This window comes from Lytechinus variegatus, chromosome 2 (genome assembly GCF_018143015.1).
Source record: "Lytechinus variegatus isolate NC3 chromosome 2, Lvar_3.0, whole genome shotgun sequence".
NCBI lineage: Eukaryota > Metazoa > Echinodermata > Echinoidea > Temnopleuroida > Toxopneustidae > Lytechinus > Lytechinus variegatus.
Window position 1 is genome coordinate 2,645,688 of NC_054741.1, and position 22,688 is coordinate 2,668,375.

The 22,688-nt window shown below is 37.7% G+C and overlaps 1 protein-coding gene across 1 annotated transcript; it reads left to right on the forward strand.

Annotated features, from left to right (window-relative positions):
- The first annotated feature begins 2 nt into the window (after positions 1-2).
- LOC121407061 (60S ribosomal protein L13-like) lies at positions 3-10,652 on the forward strand. The gene is made up of 4 exons (XM_041597979.1): positions 3-65; positions 2,803-3,056; positions 7,089-7,262; positions 10,223-10,652. The coding sequence occupies exons 2-4, from the start codon at positions 2,811-2,813 to the stop codon at positions 10,448-10,450; spliced, it is 648 nt and encodes a 215-aa protein (XP_041453913.1). The 5' UTR covers positions 3-65; positions 2,803-2,810; the 3' UTR covers positions 10,451-10,652.
- Positions 10,653-22,688: the final 12,036 nt, after the last annotated feature.

Here is a 22,688-nt window from a genome sequence, read left to right on the forward strand (position 1 = left end):
ATTGTGCTTTAAATTGCATTGTCGCACTAATATATCCTTTTCTGTGAGCACTGCTGAAGTGCAGGGTCAGTTGACAAATACATTCCATTAAAATCGTTGTGAATCTAAATTATTGTAGATGTTCAAACTCTAATGTTACTTGATTCGAATAAAGTGATTGCTATAAATGTAAAATATTCATTCCAGTTTGGAACATGTGTCCATTACAAGTGGATAAAAGAAATAAACCATGACCGTAAAACACTGGTTAGCGAGAGCGATAGTGTGCGGTCGTGGACCTGGGCGGGTTTGCCTTTTCAATCACGAATCGATGTCTGAGACTTGGATTGGATTCTGACCCTATAGCTTTATGAATATGCAGAGGGAATCTGCTACCCTTGTTCAAAATAATTGGTAGACCTTAGAAGTTAGAAGTTAATATAAGCCACCAAGCCGTTTGCAATGCAAATGGCATGCAGAGGCCATCAATCATGCCTTCGATGGTGACTGCCATGACTGCGCACCCAAAATTGAAACGGTCTGACTCGTCTCAGAGTCAGAGATGAATTCACACATGAATTTTCCTTCATACTACAATTTCTAGATCTATCTAGGTATTCTAGGCCTAGATTTAAATGTTCTAATGCATGTAATTCGGCACTGCTAAGATTTCTTCAAAAATTGAGTCAAAATTTATTTGCAATTGCATTTCCACCCTTCATCATTCGATTTCGAAATATCTTCACTCAGAATATAAACACTTGTCATGCTTGTCAGTGTCATTGTTAGTTACCCAGGGAGCTCCAGTCCACTCGCGGGCCAGAGCCCAGGACTCATCTGGGTAATATTAGGCAGAGGATACTCTCTGAAATTATGGGGTAGAATGGGGTCGCAATATCATTAATCACCCCAAATAAAAGGGGAAAAATAAATTATGCACTTGCCTCGATTGTGAATGAAGGTCTATTGTGACACAGATTCCTGACATCCGAGGCACAAAACTAGACCCTTAGAAAAAGGAAAAGTTGTCTCGTTCTTTCTCCTTTTTGAAATTGAAAACAAATTGCCAATCGATGCTGAGAAGGAACGCGACAGAGGTCTAACTTTTCCTTTCTTTGATTAAGTGTCCAGTTTGTGCCTCGATGTCAGGATTCTGTGTCACGATAGACCTTCATCTATATTTTCCTTTTATTTTGAGTGCTACTGTGACCCCATTCTAGCCCATTTTGGAGAGTACCCATGTCTGCAGAGCACTAAGTCTCACGCATTGTGCGTGAGACTCACGCATTCAGGGTCCGTCTCACAATCTCACGCATCGGGACCCGACAGAAATAAAAGAAAAAGTAGCATTATTCGCCAGATTATACGACTGGCCGACCGCCTTCGCGTCGCCCGACACGCCAGACGAATCAAAAGTGCAGTCAGCGCTACGTGATACGATGAATAGCGTGCGTGCATCGCGGTTTTGAAGCCCATATCTCATGCGCGCGCACCTTTTCGCAACGTACGAGTGTAAGTACTGGCCGCGCGCGCACAGAGACGTCGAGTCATGAAAATCTCACGCATTACATTTTTTGAACTTGGCATCTCCATGTCTGCATACCTAGTATTACGCGGACGACTCCTGGAGCTCCCTGTGTTATTGTCATTGGAACCATGTGTCTGTGCACCCACACTCTTTGCAAATGATTGAACTGGGACTTGGAAGGGATGCTGTATTTTGAGGTCTTGATATATATTATCAAAGAATGTAGGTCTAGAGCACCTCTAGTGATCTTCTATTCTAGATCTAGGCCTAATGCCAATCGCCACAAAAAACGTCATGAATCATGATCTGCAATGTGGAGACAGACGCTATGATCCATTAAAAAGAGTAAAACATCTTGCTCTCATTACAAATCGTATCAATCAGTAGTTCCCCAGAACATGATTATTGGGCTGTCACATTGTGAATGTTATAACAGATTTCATGGATAAGCCCAAATGCAATCTCCCCATATTCAAATAATTGAATCCTGTGTTTATAATGGACAAAAATGTGGCAACTTTGTTTTTGTTTGTATTTTTTACATTCAATTCCAAATACTAGCCTGCATTGTTTTACATATAACAGTAGAGGTGCACGGCCAATATGGGAGACTCCAATAAGGGAGACAATCTCCCATATTGGAGACTTGCTTTGCGAAAGAACAAAAGAAACAACACCAACAAAAGCATGATTTTTTCCACCCAAACTTTTGTCCCACTGAGGTCAGAAGCCCATTTGTTTTGTGTGTGGATGACAACAAAAATCCTTATAAAAACAAAAGTAGACGGTGAATTTTTAAAGTAGACGGTGAAAAGGGGTAATATTTCATGAGGAATCTGCTTATCACATTTTTATTTGCCGCCAAGGTAATCCTTTTTAAGCAAATGTAAACAAAGAAAATTGGTCTCCCAAACTGGAGACTGTCTCTGAAATTGGATACCCAAATTCTTTATAAGTCTCTGATATTGAAGATAATCTCTCTCATGGGAGACAGTCTCCAATATTGGCCGTGCGCCTCTACTGTACAAAATATCTAAGTGATCTGTGATGTTTTTCTAATCATTGATCTAAATCGATATTTATATTTTTATTTTTGTCATTAGCATTACATCAAAATGGAAATCGTATACTCATGCACCATATTATACTGTTAATTTGCAAAGCCAAGCCTTTCTTGCAAAATCTTTCAATAAAATTGTTAGGTTTCATTTCATTACAAATTAAATTAGTTTACAAATCATTGACATGATTTGAATTGAAATTTTTTATGACCTCTTTTTCGCTTGACTTAACAGATTTCACCATGACTCGCAAGGGAAACAGAGTCCTTCCAAATGTCCATTTCCGTAAGGAATGGCAAAACTATGTCAGGACCTGGTTTGACCAACCAGCTCGCAAGAAGCGGCGACACAACAATCGTGTGCAGAAGGCACGTAAGATTGCCCCTAGACCTATTGCAGGAGCTCTAAGACCCCAAGTTACTTGTCAGACGTTCAAGTACCACACCAAGCTGAGGGAGGGACGTGGCTTCACTCTTGAAGAGCTCAAGGTATGACCATCTTCAAATATGTCTCAATCAGTTCTCCAGGGATTTAATTTGCTTCACTTGTACAACATGATGTGACTGACTAGGCCCTAGACTGAAAATGCAAAAGAAAGCATACAAAAAGATACCAGGCTTGAGAAAATAATGTAGGGAGAGATCATTAAACATCTCTTTGATCTGGTGACATGACATTTGCTCCGGTCTAAATATCTCAGAGGGCATAGGGTTAGAGTTAGGATTCAGATTATAGATTTTGGTTAAGAATAATGTAAAGATGATGCTTAGGGTTTATTTAGTTCTGGATGTTAGGCATATTCATTGGAGCAAATTACATGGCACCCTACAATGTATTATAAGCCTAAAACAAGAGGTTGTGTATTTCAAGTTTGAAGGTAGGTTGATTATTGATGAAATTGATCTGAATTTTGTTTTTAACTCTTATTTATCACTCTGATGTTGCCAGATTAAACTTTGTTTGAAAATAATTTGAAAGTATCATTGGTGCCAAGTGCATTTGTACCTGCTATGTGAGAGATACTAGGCCGGGAACTGGAAAAGGTGTGAGATTAGCAGAGCCGCCAAGTAGTACTGATTTTCAGTATTTAGTACTGAAAAGTGAGAAGAATACTGATAGTTTTATGTAAAATACTGATAGTTTCATGTAAAATACCGATTTCTAAAGCAAGGCTCCACATTAACTTTTTTTGGTGGTGGCCCGTTCGGGCCACCAAAACCTTCAAATAATTTTTTTTTGGTGGCCCGAAAAATATAAAGAAAAACATTAATTAAAAATGAATAAAACAAACTGAAATATTCTGCAATCACTAACACGTACCACTATTCTTTGTACATCTTGTATGTAAATCGTGCTTGCTGTTATTTTACTTTGCTTAATTTGTGGTAATATATTGTTCTATCATTGTAAATATGAAATGATTGAAAGAGAATAAAAGAATTGTATTGTTCCCAGGTTGTGTAGATTTTTAATCTCCGTATAGACACATACTCATAATGGTAAAGTAAATAAATAGTGATCAAACTCAGATAGATTTACAAAACAATGATTTTTCCTTTCTTCCTTTGATTGTAAAACCTAGATTATGCAGGCCCCAAATCCAGTTTATTTTCTCTTTTCCAGCATATTATAGCAGGAGAAAATCACATGCTGCAGAATTAGAACAATGTGTAAAAGGGGGAAATAAACAAAAATAATTTTTAGAATAGTATATTGAAAAAAGAAAACAAAAATTGTAAAAATGAATACGGTAAGTGAAATAAAACAAAAGAAAAAATGAAGAAAGAAAAAAACAAACGGGTCATAAAAAAAAAATTGAGAAAAAACAAAAGAAAACTTAAGAAAAATAAATAAAACAAAATTATCAAAAATGGGGAAAATTATCATTATTCAGTAGAAACATGTTCTTTAATCAGGCATTTTCAATGGGAAGGGGTATAAATGGTTTAATCACTGAAAAAAAATGAAAGAAAAAAATAAAATGGCAAAAGTTATCTGGAAAAAACAGTGAGAAAATTCCTTCCCTATATTTGACAAAATGATGGAAAAAAATCCCATGTCATATCAATGAAATGCCTTCCCAAAGTATTCACTTCCTTAAGAGTGGTTTAAGAAGTCATTTGTAAACAAGAAAGAAAGAGCGGCCTATTTATTTTTGGCTCAAAGAGACACAGCGCCGAAATAAACCAAATATCAACATACATACAAATGCACATATGGGACTGTGATGTACTCACCTATGTGTTTTATGTGTATTAATGCATTTGGAAATCGGTCTTTTTGAGTCAAAAGAGAGGTCATAATTCCTCCTTTTAATGCTTGCAATTAATCAGGTTTCAGTAATATGGACTGTAGAAGGGCATTTCATTGGTGTAAAATGTGACTTTGACGTAGATTTCCAAAGTTCTGGGGAAGATTTCTTAGCAGTGACATTTCGTATCGCAGCTCCCTGGGTCTGAATAGTCTGCTCGTGCACAGCTAGCTGCATTGGTTTCATGCATGCAAAGCTCAGCCAGACAGCCGGCACGGCCGGCTACTGTATGCTAGCGGTAGGCCTACATACTGTCATGACTATGCAATCTTTGTGTGTGTGTATTTGTGTGTAGATTAACAAAAAAGGCGCATGACGAACTGGCTTGCAATTTTAACTGTAGAAGGTTGATAAATGCATGCAAAATCGGGAGAAAAATTGCGCTACTTTGAAAATTATTGGTTGCCCGATTCGGGCCACCAAAACTTAACATTTTTTCAATAATGGTTGCCCGAGATGAATTTTTGGTGGCCCTGGGCCACCGGGCCACCGCTAATGTCGAGCCTTGTCTAAAGTTTCAGTTGTATGTGTGGTCCTATGGTATTTTTAAAAAAATACTGATTTCCTCACCGAAATACTTATTTTCAGCTTCAAAAATACTGAAATGTTCCTTTTCAGGTTGGCAGCTCTGGATTAGTCAGACATGTATTTATTTACAAATAGTTAGGCCTGGGACTTTCGGGTTTTTTTCTTTTTGGGTACCCGTGGTAATTTTCGGGCGGGTACCCGGGTACCCGAAAATCATGTCGCTCGAAATATGACTGGTGGAAAACCCCATAGGTGACGTCATCAAGCCAATGCGATGCAAGCCAATTTATGAATGAAAATATAGTAAGCATGCGCATTGCAAGCCTCAGCCCAACGCAGTATTCCGTCAAAACAAGTCTGCAATACTCCGTCACCTCGTACCAAAATCGGCCTAGAAATCCACTTTTCTATATTTTATATGAAATATAAAAGGTATTCTCAGAGGATCTGTTTTCCCACCGATACTGCACTGGTAAGCAAATTTTTATTACTTCTTGCTTTTCCGTCAAAATCTTACGAAGTAGCGTCGATATTACATCGTGTTCGTAAATTTCTAGAATCTATCGCTCTGTGAACAAAATCAATTGATTTCCGGGTTTCGGAGAGTCAAATGCGCCAGCCAATCACGATCGTGTTACCATTTCGGTTTATGATAAACTGAAAATGGTATCAAGAACGTGATTGGCTGGCGCCTCGTATGCTCCGAAACCCGGAAATCAATTGACTTTGTTCACGTAGCGATAGATTCTACAAACTCACAAAGACGATGCAACATCGACACTACTTCGTAAGATTTTGACAGAAAAGCAAGAAGTAATAAAATTTGCTTACTTGTGTGGTATCGGTGAGAACACAGATCCTCAGAGAATACCTTTCATAATTCATATGAAATAAACGAAAGTGGAATTCTAGGTCGATTTTGGTACGAGGTGACACAGTATTGCAGACTTTTTTTGACGGAATACTGCGTGGGGCTGAGGATTGCAATGCGCATGCTTACTATATTTTCATTCATAAATTGGCTTGCGTCGCAGTGGCTGGATGACGTCACTGCGCTGCAAAAGAAACATGGCGACGATTGAACGATCTCAGTCACATCGTCATCACTTGAAAAACTAATATATTTATTAAGGATATTTCGAGGGTAATTGGTGAGATTCAGAATGAGACTTGTGTACTTTTGTGATGAGTTTACAATCATGTCTTACACTACGCAATACAAATCAAATGTACGTTATACTGGTGAGCAATTTTCGGGTATCGGGTATTGATTTTTCTACCCGGGTACCCGACGCTTCCGGGCGGGACCCGGGTACCCAGGTTTTAGTCCCAGCCCTACAAATAGTTGTAGAGAGATTTTGGAAGGATAAACAAGTCTATTTTGTAGGAGTTGTGGACATATAGCATTTATTTGTTTAATCCTGATTGAAATTACCATGATGTAATGTTATTTTACTTTTCATGATATCAAGTTTGAGAATGAAAGATAGAAACAACTGCCATCTTTGACGTCATCATAGCCAAGATTTGTTGTTGCCTGGAATGGGAAGTACCAATGTTTCGACTGTTTTGCCTTCTGTCTTCTCAATTTTTTTTTTTAAATGAACACCATGAAGACAGAAATTAGTTTTTAAGTAAAATATCAGAATGTTCAATTTGATTTTTGGTAATCATTTAACAGGCTGCTGGTATCCACAAGAAGTATGCCCCAACCATCGGTATCTCCGTCGACCACAGAAGGAAGAACAGATCAGTGGAAGGTCTCCAAGCCAATGTCCAACGCCTCAAGGAATACAGATCCAAACTCATCCTCTTCCCCAAGAAGCTGAGCAAACCCAAGAAGGGAGACAGTGAAGTAAGTATGGTTTAGATGAGGAGTCGGGTAATGTTGTAACTCGCTCCCGTTGCGGTACGGGTTAACCTGCCGGTGTACCCCCGATCGTGGGTTGCGGGCCATGCCGAGTTCATTATCAAACCCGCAGACCGTTATACGAAAAAGGAGACGTAACGACGCATAATAAAAACATTTACAATGAAAATTTAGTTAGGATCATGTGCTTCTTATGTGGCGGATTCTTGTAGAGACGTAGATATTTCCTTTAAAAAAATGCCGGCGTATTTTTGTCTTTTGAACAGTGAACAGGACTGAGACAGTTTGACATAATACATCGAGTTGCTCTTTCGAAGGATTGCCAGTGCAGCGCAGTCAAAATGAATCGCATATCAATTAAGCTAAGCTAGCTAAGCGCTAGTAACACAAGCTGTTTATGTAAGTTGATGGACGTCCTCGTGCACGTTTGTATTAGTTTACAAAGAATTGGAAGAAAGACAAAAACAAGGAAATAATATGGAGATTTACAAGAAGAAAAAATTGACTGTATCATCCAGGTATTTCAATTTTGATTACTTCATAGACGAGGTCCCATAGAATTGAATATTGTAATTAGGCCCGTTTTGAAAGTCCATTTTTGATGCACGTGTACACGGCGTGTTTTTCGGTCGTGTACACGTGTACACGTTGTAAACACGGTGAGAGCGAGTTATGTTTTCATGTCGACACAGACCCGCATCAACATGTCATAAAAGGGGGTCTATATAACCTTAGTCACGGTTCTAAATCTTACCTTAGAAGTTTGAAGTATCAATCCACAAAAATTTGTGCAAATTAAAAGTTTACTCAGCTTAGCAGCGCATTAAATTAATAAAGAATGCAAAAGAAAATCAGTGCAGGGCCCTAGCCAGCGCCGACGCTCGTTGGATGCGCATTTTGTATACTGTACTGTACATGCATGCACAGATCGCTGCAGAATTAAGTGTAACTGAAGTTATCGATTGATTTTCATTATTTTGTTGCCAATTTGAGGAGCGTTTGTTTATAGGCTTATAGCACAAGTGTACGAGCGTATAACACGTAAGTTGTAGCAATGATCGCTGTCGCAATTGGTGATTCTCAAATTGGCTCTGAGTGTGATTGAGCAGCGTTTTCGGGCCATTTCGTGGTACAAAAACTTGAGTCTCCAGAATGAATGTGGATTAAATCGGCGATTTTTGAAGTGAGCTCACTCTAGATCAATTGAAATATATTGACATATTAGTAATTAAAATATGTGCAGTGTCTGAGAACTAAGATTTAATGTGAGGCTGTGAGCTTGTTCACTGACTTTGTAGTCCCATGCAAGCTTTATGTAGATGCTACCGTGTACACGGTGATGGAATTTAGTACACGTGCACTGACTTGACCGTGCGTGTACACGTGTACACCTGTACCCGAAACGGGCCTAATTGTAATTATGGTTGTGAGTCGCCGTGTCGACTGACCTGGACTAAAAAACAACATTGCCGATCTTTGCTTGGCTAGCTAGCGTGCTGAGCTGCGGCTCCGATCCGAGGAGTTAATTGCGTAATGCTTTCAATTTCGAGATCAGAGCGGACCCATTTCGTGGTACAAAGTCACAAACAAAAACAATTTCTCTCCACAATAAAAGGCCAATTTACAAATTGTAAGTAAATTCACTCCAGGCTAGGTCAGTAGTTGGCATATATTTTCCTGATTTGAGCCTGTATAGTGTGGGGATTGTAGAAATAATATTTTTCATTTTTCAAAGATAAATTGACTTGGTTAAAACCCAGCGGGTCAGGTCCCGCTTGCAAATTATTGGATTATACGGTACGGTTCGGGTTTTCACTTGCGGGTTACAACATTACAGTTGGGTAGAGATGGGTGTGGTCTCCATATTTGATACTAGATTATCTCTCTAGCCACTCACTCTGGAAGGCACATGTAAATTGTACTGTAAAACTGTTTTTTTCCTTGACATCAGCCCTGACCTTGAAAACTATGATGTGGCCTTGGCCTCGTTGGTCTGAAGTCCCTTGCCTTGGTTTTCATTACCAAGAAAACAGAAAAAGAAAGGAAAGTGGGTGAAGTAATAATAAAGGGTCAACGTTTTTGCTCGTTCGCTCCCTATTTTGCTCCATATATGCCATGTAAAGCCCCCTCTAAATGGTTGGCTCATTACACTACTCAGTACTGCCTTGAAGGTCTGAAGCCCTTGGATCCTTGGCTTGACCTCGAAAAGCCAAGACCTGGGGAGCAGTTCCTCAACATTTTCGTCCGACAAGTTGCCAGGACTGACCTCGATTATGACTGGCTGAGAGGCACTGCTATCATAGTAACTGTCGGATAAAACTAATGTCAGACAAATCTAGTTATTTGACAAGTCCTTTCATGAAACCCTCCCCTGGCCTTGCCTTTGCTTTGGACTTGGCCTTGGCTGTTCGGCTATGCACACAACACTGGTATAAGAGCTGAGTGAATTCAAAAGAGTATTGTGAACTAGAAACAATCCATTGATAAGGCATTAAAAAGTATCGCGAATGGGGCCCCCATTCTTTTATGCAAGGATATATTTTGATTTATATTTTCTCAGTGATTTTGAAGAGTTCGCATTGTGTGTCTTTTTATGAAAGTGATGAATATCTTCAACACAACGGTTAATTTGCTGTTCAATAGAATATATCTGAAGTATTTCTTTAGCAATGCCTTGAACTTTTTCCCTATTTCCATTTTCTTTTTTTTTCTCAAGTGGAATTCATGAAACAAATAATTTCTTGGTGTGCAAAGAATGCACGGATGTGAAAATAAAGTGACCTGAATTTTTACAAGATTCAACATTTGTTCTTACAGATTCCCCCCCCCCCTCCCTTATGGTAAATTTTAATTATCTCTTTTGCAATTTATTTTTTTTTCCAAATAAATTTTTTTTCTGAGACGAGATATTATTCTTTGGCACTTTCTCTTTTAATCTTCACCAGGAGGCCGAGCTTAAGATGGCAACTCAACTGTCTGGTCCAGTCATGCCTATCAAGAGCGTCCAGAAGCGCGAGAAGGCCCGTGCCATCAGCGATGAGGAGAAGAAACACAGTGTGTTCCAGGCTCTGCGTATGGCCCGCTCCAACCAGAAGCTCCATGGTATCAGGGCAAAGCGTGCTAAGGAGAAGGAAGCTGAGGAAGCCCAGAACAAGCCCAAGGGCAAGAAGTAAACTCCCTTCCATCTCCTCGTCATCCCAACATAGGATATCCATACAAAGAACACAACAGAACTCGCATCAAAATAACCTCAGTCCTTGTGAAATCCTGTCGTTGAGTAAGATTCGATCACGCTATTCAACGTGCCTAGAAGTGTACATTACAAGATTACCTTATTGAGACGTGCGGTTTTCAATAAACAGAAGCTACACAGGCAGAATCGTGTGCTGTTCTTATTTGTGAATGTGTTTGTAGTCCGTTATGTGCGTGCGACTTACCGGTACTGGGGAAACTAGGAATATGGATATCACATTTATCTTTGTGTAATAATAATGCACTCGTATCTCCATGCAGAGTACTCAAGTCATGTAATGTATACAAATAATGCATGCAGCCGAGTGCGTTAGTGGAAATGCAGAGCACGCAAGGTTTCTTTAGATAGAAACCGCACTGTTCACGAGCCGCTTGCGGCGAGTGCCCAGTGTGCATCATCTAAAGAAACCGAGCTTTCTCTGCATTTACTTTAACGCACGACAGAGCGAATGCGTTATTTGTTTTATAAAATAGCAACACAGAAACAAATTTTTAACGAGTTACAGTACAGTTTAGTTGGACTTCTACCGCACTGGTATGCTCGAGCGTGCAATATCGATTTTCGTTTCGCACCTTTTGCACTGCCTTGCAGTGCACCAAAAAAGTTGGATGTCGTGTGACGCATATTGGCCAATCACGATGCTTAAAAATACAGAGCTATGATGATGCCTTAGGTCATGGTGAAATTGTGATGGTTATGATGAAAGTGAAATGGTGATGGTTATGATGAAGCCTTGGATCATGGTGAAAGTGAAATGGTGATGGTTATGATGAAGCCTTGGATCATGGTGAAAGTGAAATGGTGATGGTTATGATGAAGCCTTGAATCATGGTGAAAGTGAAATGGTGATGGTTATGATGAAGCCTTGGATCATGGTGAAAGTGAAATGGTGATGGTTATGATGAAGCCTTGGATCATGGTGAAAGTGAAATGGTGATGGTTATGATGAAGTCTTGGATCATGGTGAAATGATGATGGTTATGATGAAGCCTTGGATCATGGTGAAAGTGAAATGGTGATGGTTATGATGATGCCTTGGATCATGGTGAAAGTGAAATGGTGATGGTTATGATGAAGCCTTGGATCATGGTGAAAGTGAAATGGTGATGGTTATGATGATGCCTTGCATCATGGTGAAAGTGAAATGGTGATGGTTATGATGATGCCTTGGATCATGGTGAAAGTGAAATGGTGATGGTTATGATGAAGCCTTGGATCATGGTGAAAGTGAAATGGTGATGGTTATGATGATGCCTTGCATCATGGTGAAAGTGAAATGGTGATGGTTATGATGATGCCTTGGATCATGGTGAAAGTGAAATGGTGATGGTTATGATGAAGCCTTGGATCATGGTGAAAGTGAAATGGTGATGGTTATGATGAAGCCTTGGATCATGGTGAAATGGTGATGGTTATGATGAAGCCTTGGATCATGGTGAAAGTGAAATGGTGATGGTTATGATGATGCCTTGGGTCATGGTGAAAGTGAAATGGTGATGGTTATGATGAAGCCTTGGATCATGGTGAAAGTGAAATGGTGATGGTTATGATGAAGCCTGACATGTTCTGATCACCTTGATATTTTTGTAGGTCAAAAGTTTTTCAGTACTTTGTAATTTTTTCCGTCGTGTCATTGCATAGTATACATTTGTATGGTCCATAGTTGACCGTTAGTTTGAAAGTTGGACAGGGAAATTGCAGCATAGAAATATTAATGTTTATGTGCTAAATTAACTTCAGTAAAATATAGGAAATAATAAGATATAAGAGTTTGATCTACTAACCACCAACTTCACAATTTCTACAATAGGCGATTATCATGATCAAGCGTAAGAAGGAGAAATTGTATAGGTCAATGTTGCAGGGAAAAGCGCGGGGATTAGAAAAATAATGAAATGGAATAACAACAAGGTAAATGGGGTGGATGAATAAGGAGCCAAGGGGGGGGGGGTCCCTGAATCCAATTTGCCAATCTTATATCTTTTTTACGGATCTTCTTTTTGGCAGAAAGCATTTTTATTTGTCAGAGGATGACGTCAAACACAATTCCACGTGTGATGATTTCTGAAGCATGATGAGTAAGGCAAATTGGATAAGTTCTGTTGTTTTGTAAGTGATTTACAAAATGGCTACAAAACAGCTAATCATATTAATTTAATTATTGTTAAACGGATATAATCGTATTTTTGTGAAAATGTGATATTCCCATGCGGCTGTACTTGGTTGCCGGAAAAATACGGCGAGGTAGGGAGGCTGGGGTATCACCTCTGAACAGTACGTACTATTAGAAGATAAAAAACACATCACATTTTAAATTTCGGGCGAGAATTTACCCATTAGAGTAATAAATGCTTTAAGTATCAAAGATGTGAGTGCCCCGGCACAGATCCAGGGGTGAGGGGGACATATTATTGCAAAACTAAGATTCGACATTTATAATGTGATAAGTAAGAAAATAAACTTAACGGTTTACGGGAGCACTTTCCCGTCTAAAACTATCCGGAAAGCTTGGGAATGAGTAATTACATTGAACATTTAGACTTTTTTCATACTATTTCTATCCGGGCACCCCCTGATCTGCACATGCCCCCCCCCCGCCGAATCAAAGACAATTTGATTCCCCATATTCTTCAACCCATCTCTTCCCTCATTTATAACCGGGAAGTTAACATCGGAAAGCGAATTAAAACTCCATCCTATCGCTCGTATTGATTTTTTGTTACTTATTTTCATGATCACACTCCCTCTTTCCCTTTTCTATTTTTTAGAGTGCGATGCTGTATCCCTTTTAAAGTTCTTTCGCTTCTGAAAGGTCGTGTATCCATCGCTGGTTGTTTCATCCAATCCTCTCAGGCTGAAATTCATATTCTGATAGGCAAGCGTGAAATGTTCAATCCTTTAGATTGGACAAATTAATAACACGCCCGTGAAGAAAGCTTATTTTCTTTGGAGCAGCACTAGCAGCGAGTAACTGAGAAAACGTGTTCGATACTTCTCCCCGAGGCTCGTGTACTCTCTTACATCGGCTAATTCCAGTTAATGTTTTCGTGACGTGAATACTTGCTGGGATTTCGCATTCGTGTCTTTAAGTATTTTCTTTTGAAATTATCATTAATATGATTGATAACTGAGATTAAAAAGATAGATTTACACATTACGTGGAGTCTTCAAAAAAAAATCATAAAAGAAGTAATGTTTGAGATGTTAACCTGAGTCTGCTTTCTCGTATAGGCCTACGGCTAAAATGGCTTTATTGTTCATAGCTACTCTGCAATCAGTGTATTGTCTAATGGCAAAGTAGTAGTAGCGGAAATAAACATGATAAACGATTCATATTCGTAAAAAAAAATCTTAGCCCTCCATAAGTTAAACTAGTAAAGTCAAGCAAAATAAATATATTCTTGATGCCTCTCTTCTCATATACAAGAGTATGATTATGACATTTATTTTTGTTATCAATCAATCCAATTAATGTTCATGCTTGGGTATAATTTCTCTTCTTGCTTGAAACAACAACGCAAAATGAAATCTCACTTGAAATGCCACTTTCCTTGTTTTAAACATATAGTTTGATAGTTACAGTACATTAACTTTTCATGCATCCATTTACTTGAAAATAAATGAGACGCTGGTACGCAGAGGCAAAGCACGTTTCCCAAACAGATGCGAAAGGGAATCTCCGATGAAATCTTTGAATTTATTTCCGTTTTCATCTCTTTTAAACATGTCTGAAGTGACGGATACCACTGAATAATGCTGATTGAGCTAATTCATACCTCCTTATGCGGGAGCCTATCATGTACTCTATTATTTGTCTCCTTAATGTTTGTGTACATGCTCTATCTATTAAACGAGAAGATGACTTGCAATAAGTATTTACAGTGCGTATAAAAAAAAAGTTTACACTTTGAAAAAGCTCTGGGAATTAAAAAATATACAACATGTGGGTAATTTTTTCACATATAATCTTGGGTTTGGGTCTCATCTATCCAATGAAAGTAAAAGTTTTGACAGAATGTTACACTTGAGTGAGCACTGACCATTTTTGTAAAGCTCGTAGAAATCTGTTTGCGCAGAAAGGCTTGTTTTCACGCTGTGTCCAGGAGAAAGGGTGAAATCAAACTTACCCTGCAAACCATTTCTCGCACATTTCCCTTGCACTTTTAGTCAATTGAAATTAAAAGGATACATTCAAACATTTTGTAACAGTTTTACCACCCAAATTGGAATTTCAATACTTAGTAAGCACAACCTTTACCCTTTTTGTGCCAGCTGGATCTGAGGACATAACTGAATCTGAACAAAAATTTATATCAGACATCTCCAGCATTTTTTCACAAAATTTTATCATTTAAAGTTGGTTTACACTTCATTTTTCATTTAATACTTGTTTCTCCTCACTTTTCCAAAGCTTGACAATGATTAAAAAATGAAAATCAAGCCTGAGCCATTTCATGTAAATCACAGTTCAGTGTAAAGCAAATATCGTCACGATGGCCCACGGTGTGTGGGGGAGTGGGGTGGGGCGCAATGCACACTTCGAAGTGTTTTGGGCGAGGAAACATGTTGAAAAGGTAAAAGATATCTTCAAATCAATTTTACTACCTAAATTCCATGTGTTCTTCATGATTAAGGTCTACTTTTATTCGCATAACTATTTCAAAGTTCTGCGCAAATCATTTTTCACTAACTTTTCAAAAGTAAGTGGTGCTCACTCAAGCGGAAATATTTTTCGACAGTTATAGCGTCATTTGCTTAAATGGATCTGTACCAATGTGAAAATGTGGAAAAATCCTCAGGATATTACAAATGTATAATTTTACAGGACTTTTTCTAAGTGTAAACTTTTTTTTGATACGCACTGTATAATGACGACGATTTTCAATCAAATTTAATGCACATGTTTTACTTCGAAATGGTTATAAACTGTAATGTCATTGATTAATAATTGAGTCGAAATGTCCAATCAATTGGTATGTTGCAAATGATGTGTCATCATTATATAAAAATAAAATTACTTTATATCTTATTCTTATTTTATTCGAGTTCATGGTTGATGGACATACATGATTTGTTTTTGATGAAGATTGATAAATCAATACAGACAATGATGCGATATATAGCACGATGGTTCTAAAATGCATGTTTCCTTTAAGGAGCATAGCTGACGACTTAAATATTTTCTCTTTTTTTTCAAAAGGCAATGATAGCCATTTTTTGGGGGGGGGGGCAATTTTCGTATCAATTTGAATCGAAGAACGTTCGATTAATGTCTTACATCTGGAGATATAATCGAATAGGATAGATATCAAATTGGTGGACACAAAGTACCGGAAGGGAGCATCTGTTTTTATTCAAAGAAAGCTCTGTGAATTGTTTGATTGAACACACAAAGAGGTAAATTATGTATATAAACGCTATGTCGGGAATGAAACGTGGACAAACAGACAGTGCTCCTATGTGCTTCATAATACATTAATTATGTTGCCAAACATAATTGTTTCATAATACTGAGACTTATATAATATATATTAGAATATTGAAATGCAGTTTTCTTGTATTTGAAGGTCATGATGGTGATTAGTAGATTGAAAGACTATTTTGAGAAATTCTGGAAGGAAAAAGGTCATTTTATCCTGACAAGATGACATTGTATATAGTTCCCGAGGGCAAACACGATTTTTCTTTACGGCGTTACCCCCATAATTGCTAGCTACAGTAGATGTGTAGTTCGTGCGCGAAGATGAACACGCTCATATCATCATGGCAATCATTATAATGACTTAGTGTAATGATTGCATTCTTTTCATTAGTGTTTGTGACTCCCTCCCAGGGGCCGTGTTTACTACGATTATAAGAGATACACTATACCCAAAGACGCTCAAAGTGTTGTAATAATAATAATAATAGTAAAAATAATAATGATAATGATAATAATAATAATAAATAATAATAACATGCAACATTTATATAGCGCTTAATACAAATGTTTCTAAGCGCTGCATACTATTACCCCAACTTTAGCACTGCTATCCTGATCGAACGCTCGAGCATCCAAGGAGTTCCTTCCTACCGGATACCCATTTACTACACCTGGTGGAGAGTGGCAAATGCAGATAAACGCCTTGCCAAGGGACGCGAACGCTGCGGTGTAGTTTGAACCCTGGACATTGTGGTTTAAAGTCCGGAGACTTATTCACTGAGCCACAACACCTCTACCTGCTATCATTGTAACAGAAATAAGCCTAGCCCTCGACATTATAATGTGCATAATAAAGTGCTTAAAATGGTACACTGCAATTTATAAAACTTTTTACAGAAATTTAGAATAAAATTCAGGAAAAGTTTGATCCGAACCCTTCATTTTAAAAACTAAAATACAAAAACACCTTTGTGGAAAGCTCACTTTGTTTTCTCGCCTACTTTACACTTTCAAACACTCCAGTATTCGCCTCAGTGGTGGGTGAGACTTAGTTTTTCTCGTGTAGTTATACACCCCACCCCCTTCCCCGGCACCGCATCACCCTCTCCGCATGGCAAATTTTCATTTGGCCATGTACTGTTTTATTCTAGGCGGAACATATTAATGTCGAGTTTATATTTTCATCAATTATCATCCCTTTCTTCCTGTACTCACTTTTGAAAGCTAGTTGATTAGTAGGTAGGGGATGTGCTTTCATTATTTTCATCCAAATGATTTAATTTCCTGTTGTTCTTCAACTTCTTTCTCCCCCCCTCCACCCCACTCTCTCCGTCGCACCATCTTTCTCTCTGGAGAGAGCTGGAGAGAGAGGGAGGGGGCCAGATAGAGGGCGATGGAGCAGTGTAGTTTTCACTTGTGGAAAAGAACATTAATCACATCCATTGGAGTACTCGAATGGGATTATTCTATGTCCTCAAGGCACAGGTGCAAGTCTTTTGAAAATATCTTCAATTTATAATCATTTTAATTCACGCATTCAGAGCTACTCGTTTTTATGCAATATACAAGCCAGTAATGATTTATTTCATAAAAATGTTGTTATTTTTCCTTTTGAAGATTTTGTAAATGTCAAGTAATTAAACGTAAGCGATGTATAGCTTGATTGATATGGGCATCGCACTTTTCGTCTGACTTTTGGTGGATTTAAAAAATTAGAGTGTTTTTCTAAATCATCATCATCATATTCATATTCATCATCACCACCCTCTTCACCTTCATCGCTATTTTCCTCATTATCCTCCTCATCGTCACCATCTTCAACGCCATTCTCCTCCCCTCTTTATCCTTCTCATCATCATCGATATATTCATCATTTTCATCATGAAATACCCACAGCATCGTCATCAAATTCATTACTACATCACAACGCGTCTTCAACACATTTACGTCTTTCGCTCATATCTACGACTGATTGAACGATATGTCTGTATGTGAATAAGGAATAATTCATTTTTGACCCCAGAGGTTCTTTCCCAAGAGTGCCGAAGGAGAAGGAAAGGCACCACTAGAAAGTGATAGGAAAATAAGGATGATGGCTGCACTTATCTTTCATCTTTTCCATCGTCATGGTATGCATTTCATAACACCATCAGCATCATATAAATCGTCATAATCATCATTATCACAATCATCATCATCCTCATCGTCATCTTCACAATAATATTCATCAATAATAATGACTATACAGTCACCACCGCCTTTCAACATCATTTTCAATATCATCATATCATCATTGTCATCGTCATTACCATCATCATCATCGTCATTCTCATCATCATCATCATCATCATCGTCATCATCGTCATCATCTTAATCACAATCATCATCATTATCATCATCGTCATCATCTTTATCATCATCATTATCATCATCATCGTCGTCATCATTTTTATCATCTATAATCACAATTATCACCCTCCCTCGATCCCCCCTCTTTCTCTCCTCCACCACCACCTCCTCCTCCTCCCAGCATCTCCCTTTATTTCGATCTCTATCCCACGGTCCCACCTCGATCATGTTTGGCGTGAACATAATTCATTCATGTCCACCCCACTGGAATACCCTCCACAGGATAACAGCAAAGCAACTCCAGAACGTGATATGTCACGGTAGTCTGCATACCATGACGCAGGTCTTGTTATAGTACTTGAACCAAACGTCATGTATGACGTCAGCTAGTTGAATACAATTAATCTGTAATCCTCCGTAACTGTCATTGAGTATAAGAACTTTACTCCTATAATTAAGAATAATTACGAAAATCAATTTTCCACCTATTACATTAATGCATATGTTTCCACAAATTTGTGGAGATGACTGTCTTTTTAAATTCTTAAAGAAAATAAAACACATGGCATTTAAACCAATAACACTCTAGTCGTGCTTAAATATGTTGTGTATTGTGACGGAAATATTCCAGACACAGAAAAACACGGTGACCGTTCTGTTACAGTTTATTAATAACAATCATTCCACGCTCGTTTATCAGGTTATAGCCAAGTTGCCAGCGATCGAGCAGTATCAATCAGGACCCATCTTACGAGAGTTACGATTGATCCAATCAATCGCGACTGTATAGAAATCCATCCATACCATAATTTTGTCTACATCAAATTTGCACAATCTCCTTAGTAAACAAAGAGAATCACACTGAATCTTCAAGAGAATGATGAGTGCATGAATATACAGCATATCTAGAAAATAAATCATTTTGAACAAAATTTGCATTTTAGATGTTTGGGTTGCTGGCCGTCCATAGTTGCGATTGATCGTATCAATCGATAAATTCAAATCAATCACATCTCTTTGTAAGCTGAGCCCAAATCAGTCGAATCGACTAGACCAGTAGTCAACTGGGTGCAACTGATATAGCAATCACTGCATAGTCACATTTCTGACATATATTCTAGTCAGAAATAACTCTGTTCTAGTAAAATATGACTAAAATAGTCAAATATGACTAGAATAATAGTTGCACCCAGCTGCCCATATTAACTAGTCATTTTGACTGATTTGTTTTTTAGAGTGCAAGGTGGAAAGTGAGAAACTGTAGTTAAATGCCGTGTTCAAGGATCTTGTCATGTCTAATATTAACCAACCATGTTGATTAATTTTCATGAACAGGGCGCAGGTGGTATAGTTCTTATTTTAACTTTTAAAACCCATGTGCTATGAACTTTCCAAAAGACAACAGATTACCATTTAAATCTTGAAGCGTTATTACATTTCAATGTCTTTATAATGGCAGCCATTTAGCGAATGAGCTCGAAGGAATAATGTTTGATTGATGAGGCAAGAATTTTGTGTAATTGTGTTATATTTGGATGGTTGATTACTCATAAAGAATAAATCATTCGGCGAATAAGATTCATGCCTCAGAAGTAATTTTCTTTCAGTAGGAATAGAAAAGTGAAAAATAAAAGAATCAACTTCAGACAACTGAAGAGAAGGGGTTATTCTTCATTTTCTGTAGAGTGGAATTTAGGTTTTCTTTATCGTGTGTTCAACTTGACGAAGAAAAACCCTCTGAACATTGTAATGCTATACGCACGGCTGTTGAGCTATATCGGCATAGCTTTACTAATTTTAATTCTTGCCCCTAAAAACCTGTAATAGTTTTGAATTATTGCGATTTCAATACATTGAAATTTGTCCCCAATGTAAAATTCTAATATTGGCTCACTGTGATTTGGTTCTTTCTTTTCGTTATTCTGCAAAACTTAACAGTAGATTTATACTTTCAATCTGTCCATATCGATAGTATCCATTTTGCATCCCCCCCAAGCCTACAAAATGGCACCAAAATGAGATTGGAAGATCCTCCCTTCTCTCATCGCAATTCGAATTATCAGGTTTTGCTTTAAGCTATATAAATAATCTATCGAATTGCTTTTACAATTAGAAACATGAGGAACAATTTGATTTATTCAGGTTTATCACCGTCTCCAAAATAACTTGATGATGATGGTGACAGTGAACGCTGGGATGTTTGCCCAGGTGCCGCTACCTCTTAAATCGCACGAAAAACAAATTGCGCGGTTATGTGTAGTTACAATACAGAGAATGGAAGATGAATAGAGTGATGTCATAAAAGTGCATTCTGGTTATTTTTCTAAATGTTACTTGTGATGGCTTCGATGATCATTTGGCAAAGCTTGGGTGGAACATGGAGTTGTTTGAAGGCAAAAGATTGCAATTACAATGAGATTCAAATGATGGAAAGAAAGAGAGAGGGGGATGAGGTGAGGGGGAGAGATAGATAGATGGGGGGGGGGCAACGAGGCTATAATGCTTCCACATCTTGTGTAGATATATGTACATGATGAAAGAGGGTGCGGGAGAGATGGGGTGTCCAGGGACCAAAATGAGAGTAAGAGGGGGGGGGGAGATGAGTGTTCTTCTGTTTAGAAAGCGAAGAAAGTGAAGGAGCTAGAATAGATCCACATATATACATTTGAAGGACAAGTCCACCCCTAATAAACAAAAAGTTTATTTAAATAAAAAGGAGAGAACACCAACAAGCAAAACACTAAAAATTTCATCAAAATCGGATTCAAAGCAAGAAAGTTATGACATGTAAATCTTCACTTACTTTCGAAAACAGTTCTATGCACATCCTGGTCGGTATGCAGCAGACGAGGGAATTGATGACGTCATCCACTCACCATTTATTTTGTATTTTATTATATGAAATATAAAAATTTCTCATTTTCTCCTCATTTTCCTGTGAAACCAATTTTGTTCCTCCCTAAACATGTGGAATTGCCATTATTTCATCAGTTTATGATTCTGTCAAGTTGGTCGTTGTTGTCCAGTCTGTAAACATTGAAATATTGTATAATAAAAAAAAAGAATTGGTGAGGGAGGGACGTCGTCGACTCTCTCAATTGTTCATCATTTGTGCATAATTATGACTGTTTTGAGAAACACTAAGCGAAACTGAAAAATGTCATAGCTTTCTTATTTTACATCCGATTTTGATGAATATTTTTCGGCTTTATGCTTCTTTGATTTTCTCGCTCATCTATTCAACAATTTTCTGATGTGGACTTGCCCTTTAAATTGAATAGCAAAATAAGAAAACGAGAGAGGGGGTGTGAAAAAAAATGCGGAACTGGCTGGTAGGGATAAATAAATGACATGGGGAAACCGAACAAGATCGCTGGGTGTTATAGCGCTCCATGCAAGACAAGAAAAAATGAAATAATGAGGATAGGTATTGAGGAGAATGTGAAAATGAGTTTGGGGTATTTGTCCAGCTGGACATGCATGTTCCTTGTTTGTTATTACACAGAGTGGTTTGAGGCTCATGTTTTCACCTCTATAGGTATATCATTCCTCTTCCTCGCGTCTTGACATGAACACAATCATGCAAATGCGAATTTTGATATCTCTTGTTACATCAAAATGTGAATCTTAGAAAATGTTTCACATGTCTTGTGATAATAGATATTTTCTTCTTATCTTACTGTCTTAGGGGGTGTTGCTAAAAAATATTTGCAATCAGTTGCAAATTACAAATATAAACTTACAAATGATCAATCACTTTCAACTAAGCAAATTGATTTCTACAATGTTGAAGAAGCAGACCATTGGTCAATGCAAATTTGTAACTAATTTCAAGACTTACGATTGATTTGAGGACCTACAATTGACTTGCAATCGACTTGGAGGTTCTTTGCAACTCTCCACTAAATCAGACCTTTTCACACTTTCGATAGCGATATGTTTTTCATTGAAACATTTTAGAGAATTCTAAAATCAGTAGGTATGCAAACAACAAACGAATATAAATAGAAACAAAAATATGTCTCCATCCTTCTCCCAAAAATTCTGGAATGATGTTAGGTGGTTTCAATTCATTATGGCCATGACAGTCTGAACCGCATTTACATTTTGTTAAATGTTATTCAAAATCATTAGATTTTTATTTTTTATATTCGGTATACATTCAAATTCCATGTTAGTTATTTTTTTCTTTATTTGAAATTGCTATTCAGACTCAAATTATAAGAGTGTGTGATGTTACAGTTTACATTAAACTCTTTTTATTCCGTGGAATTATGTCAGAATGTATCCTTATGGAAATGAAAAAAAAATAACTAGCCAAATAATATTATACTGCAATACAGACCGGCTTGAAATGTCAACCATCTGAAATTAAATTGTATTATTA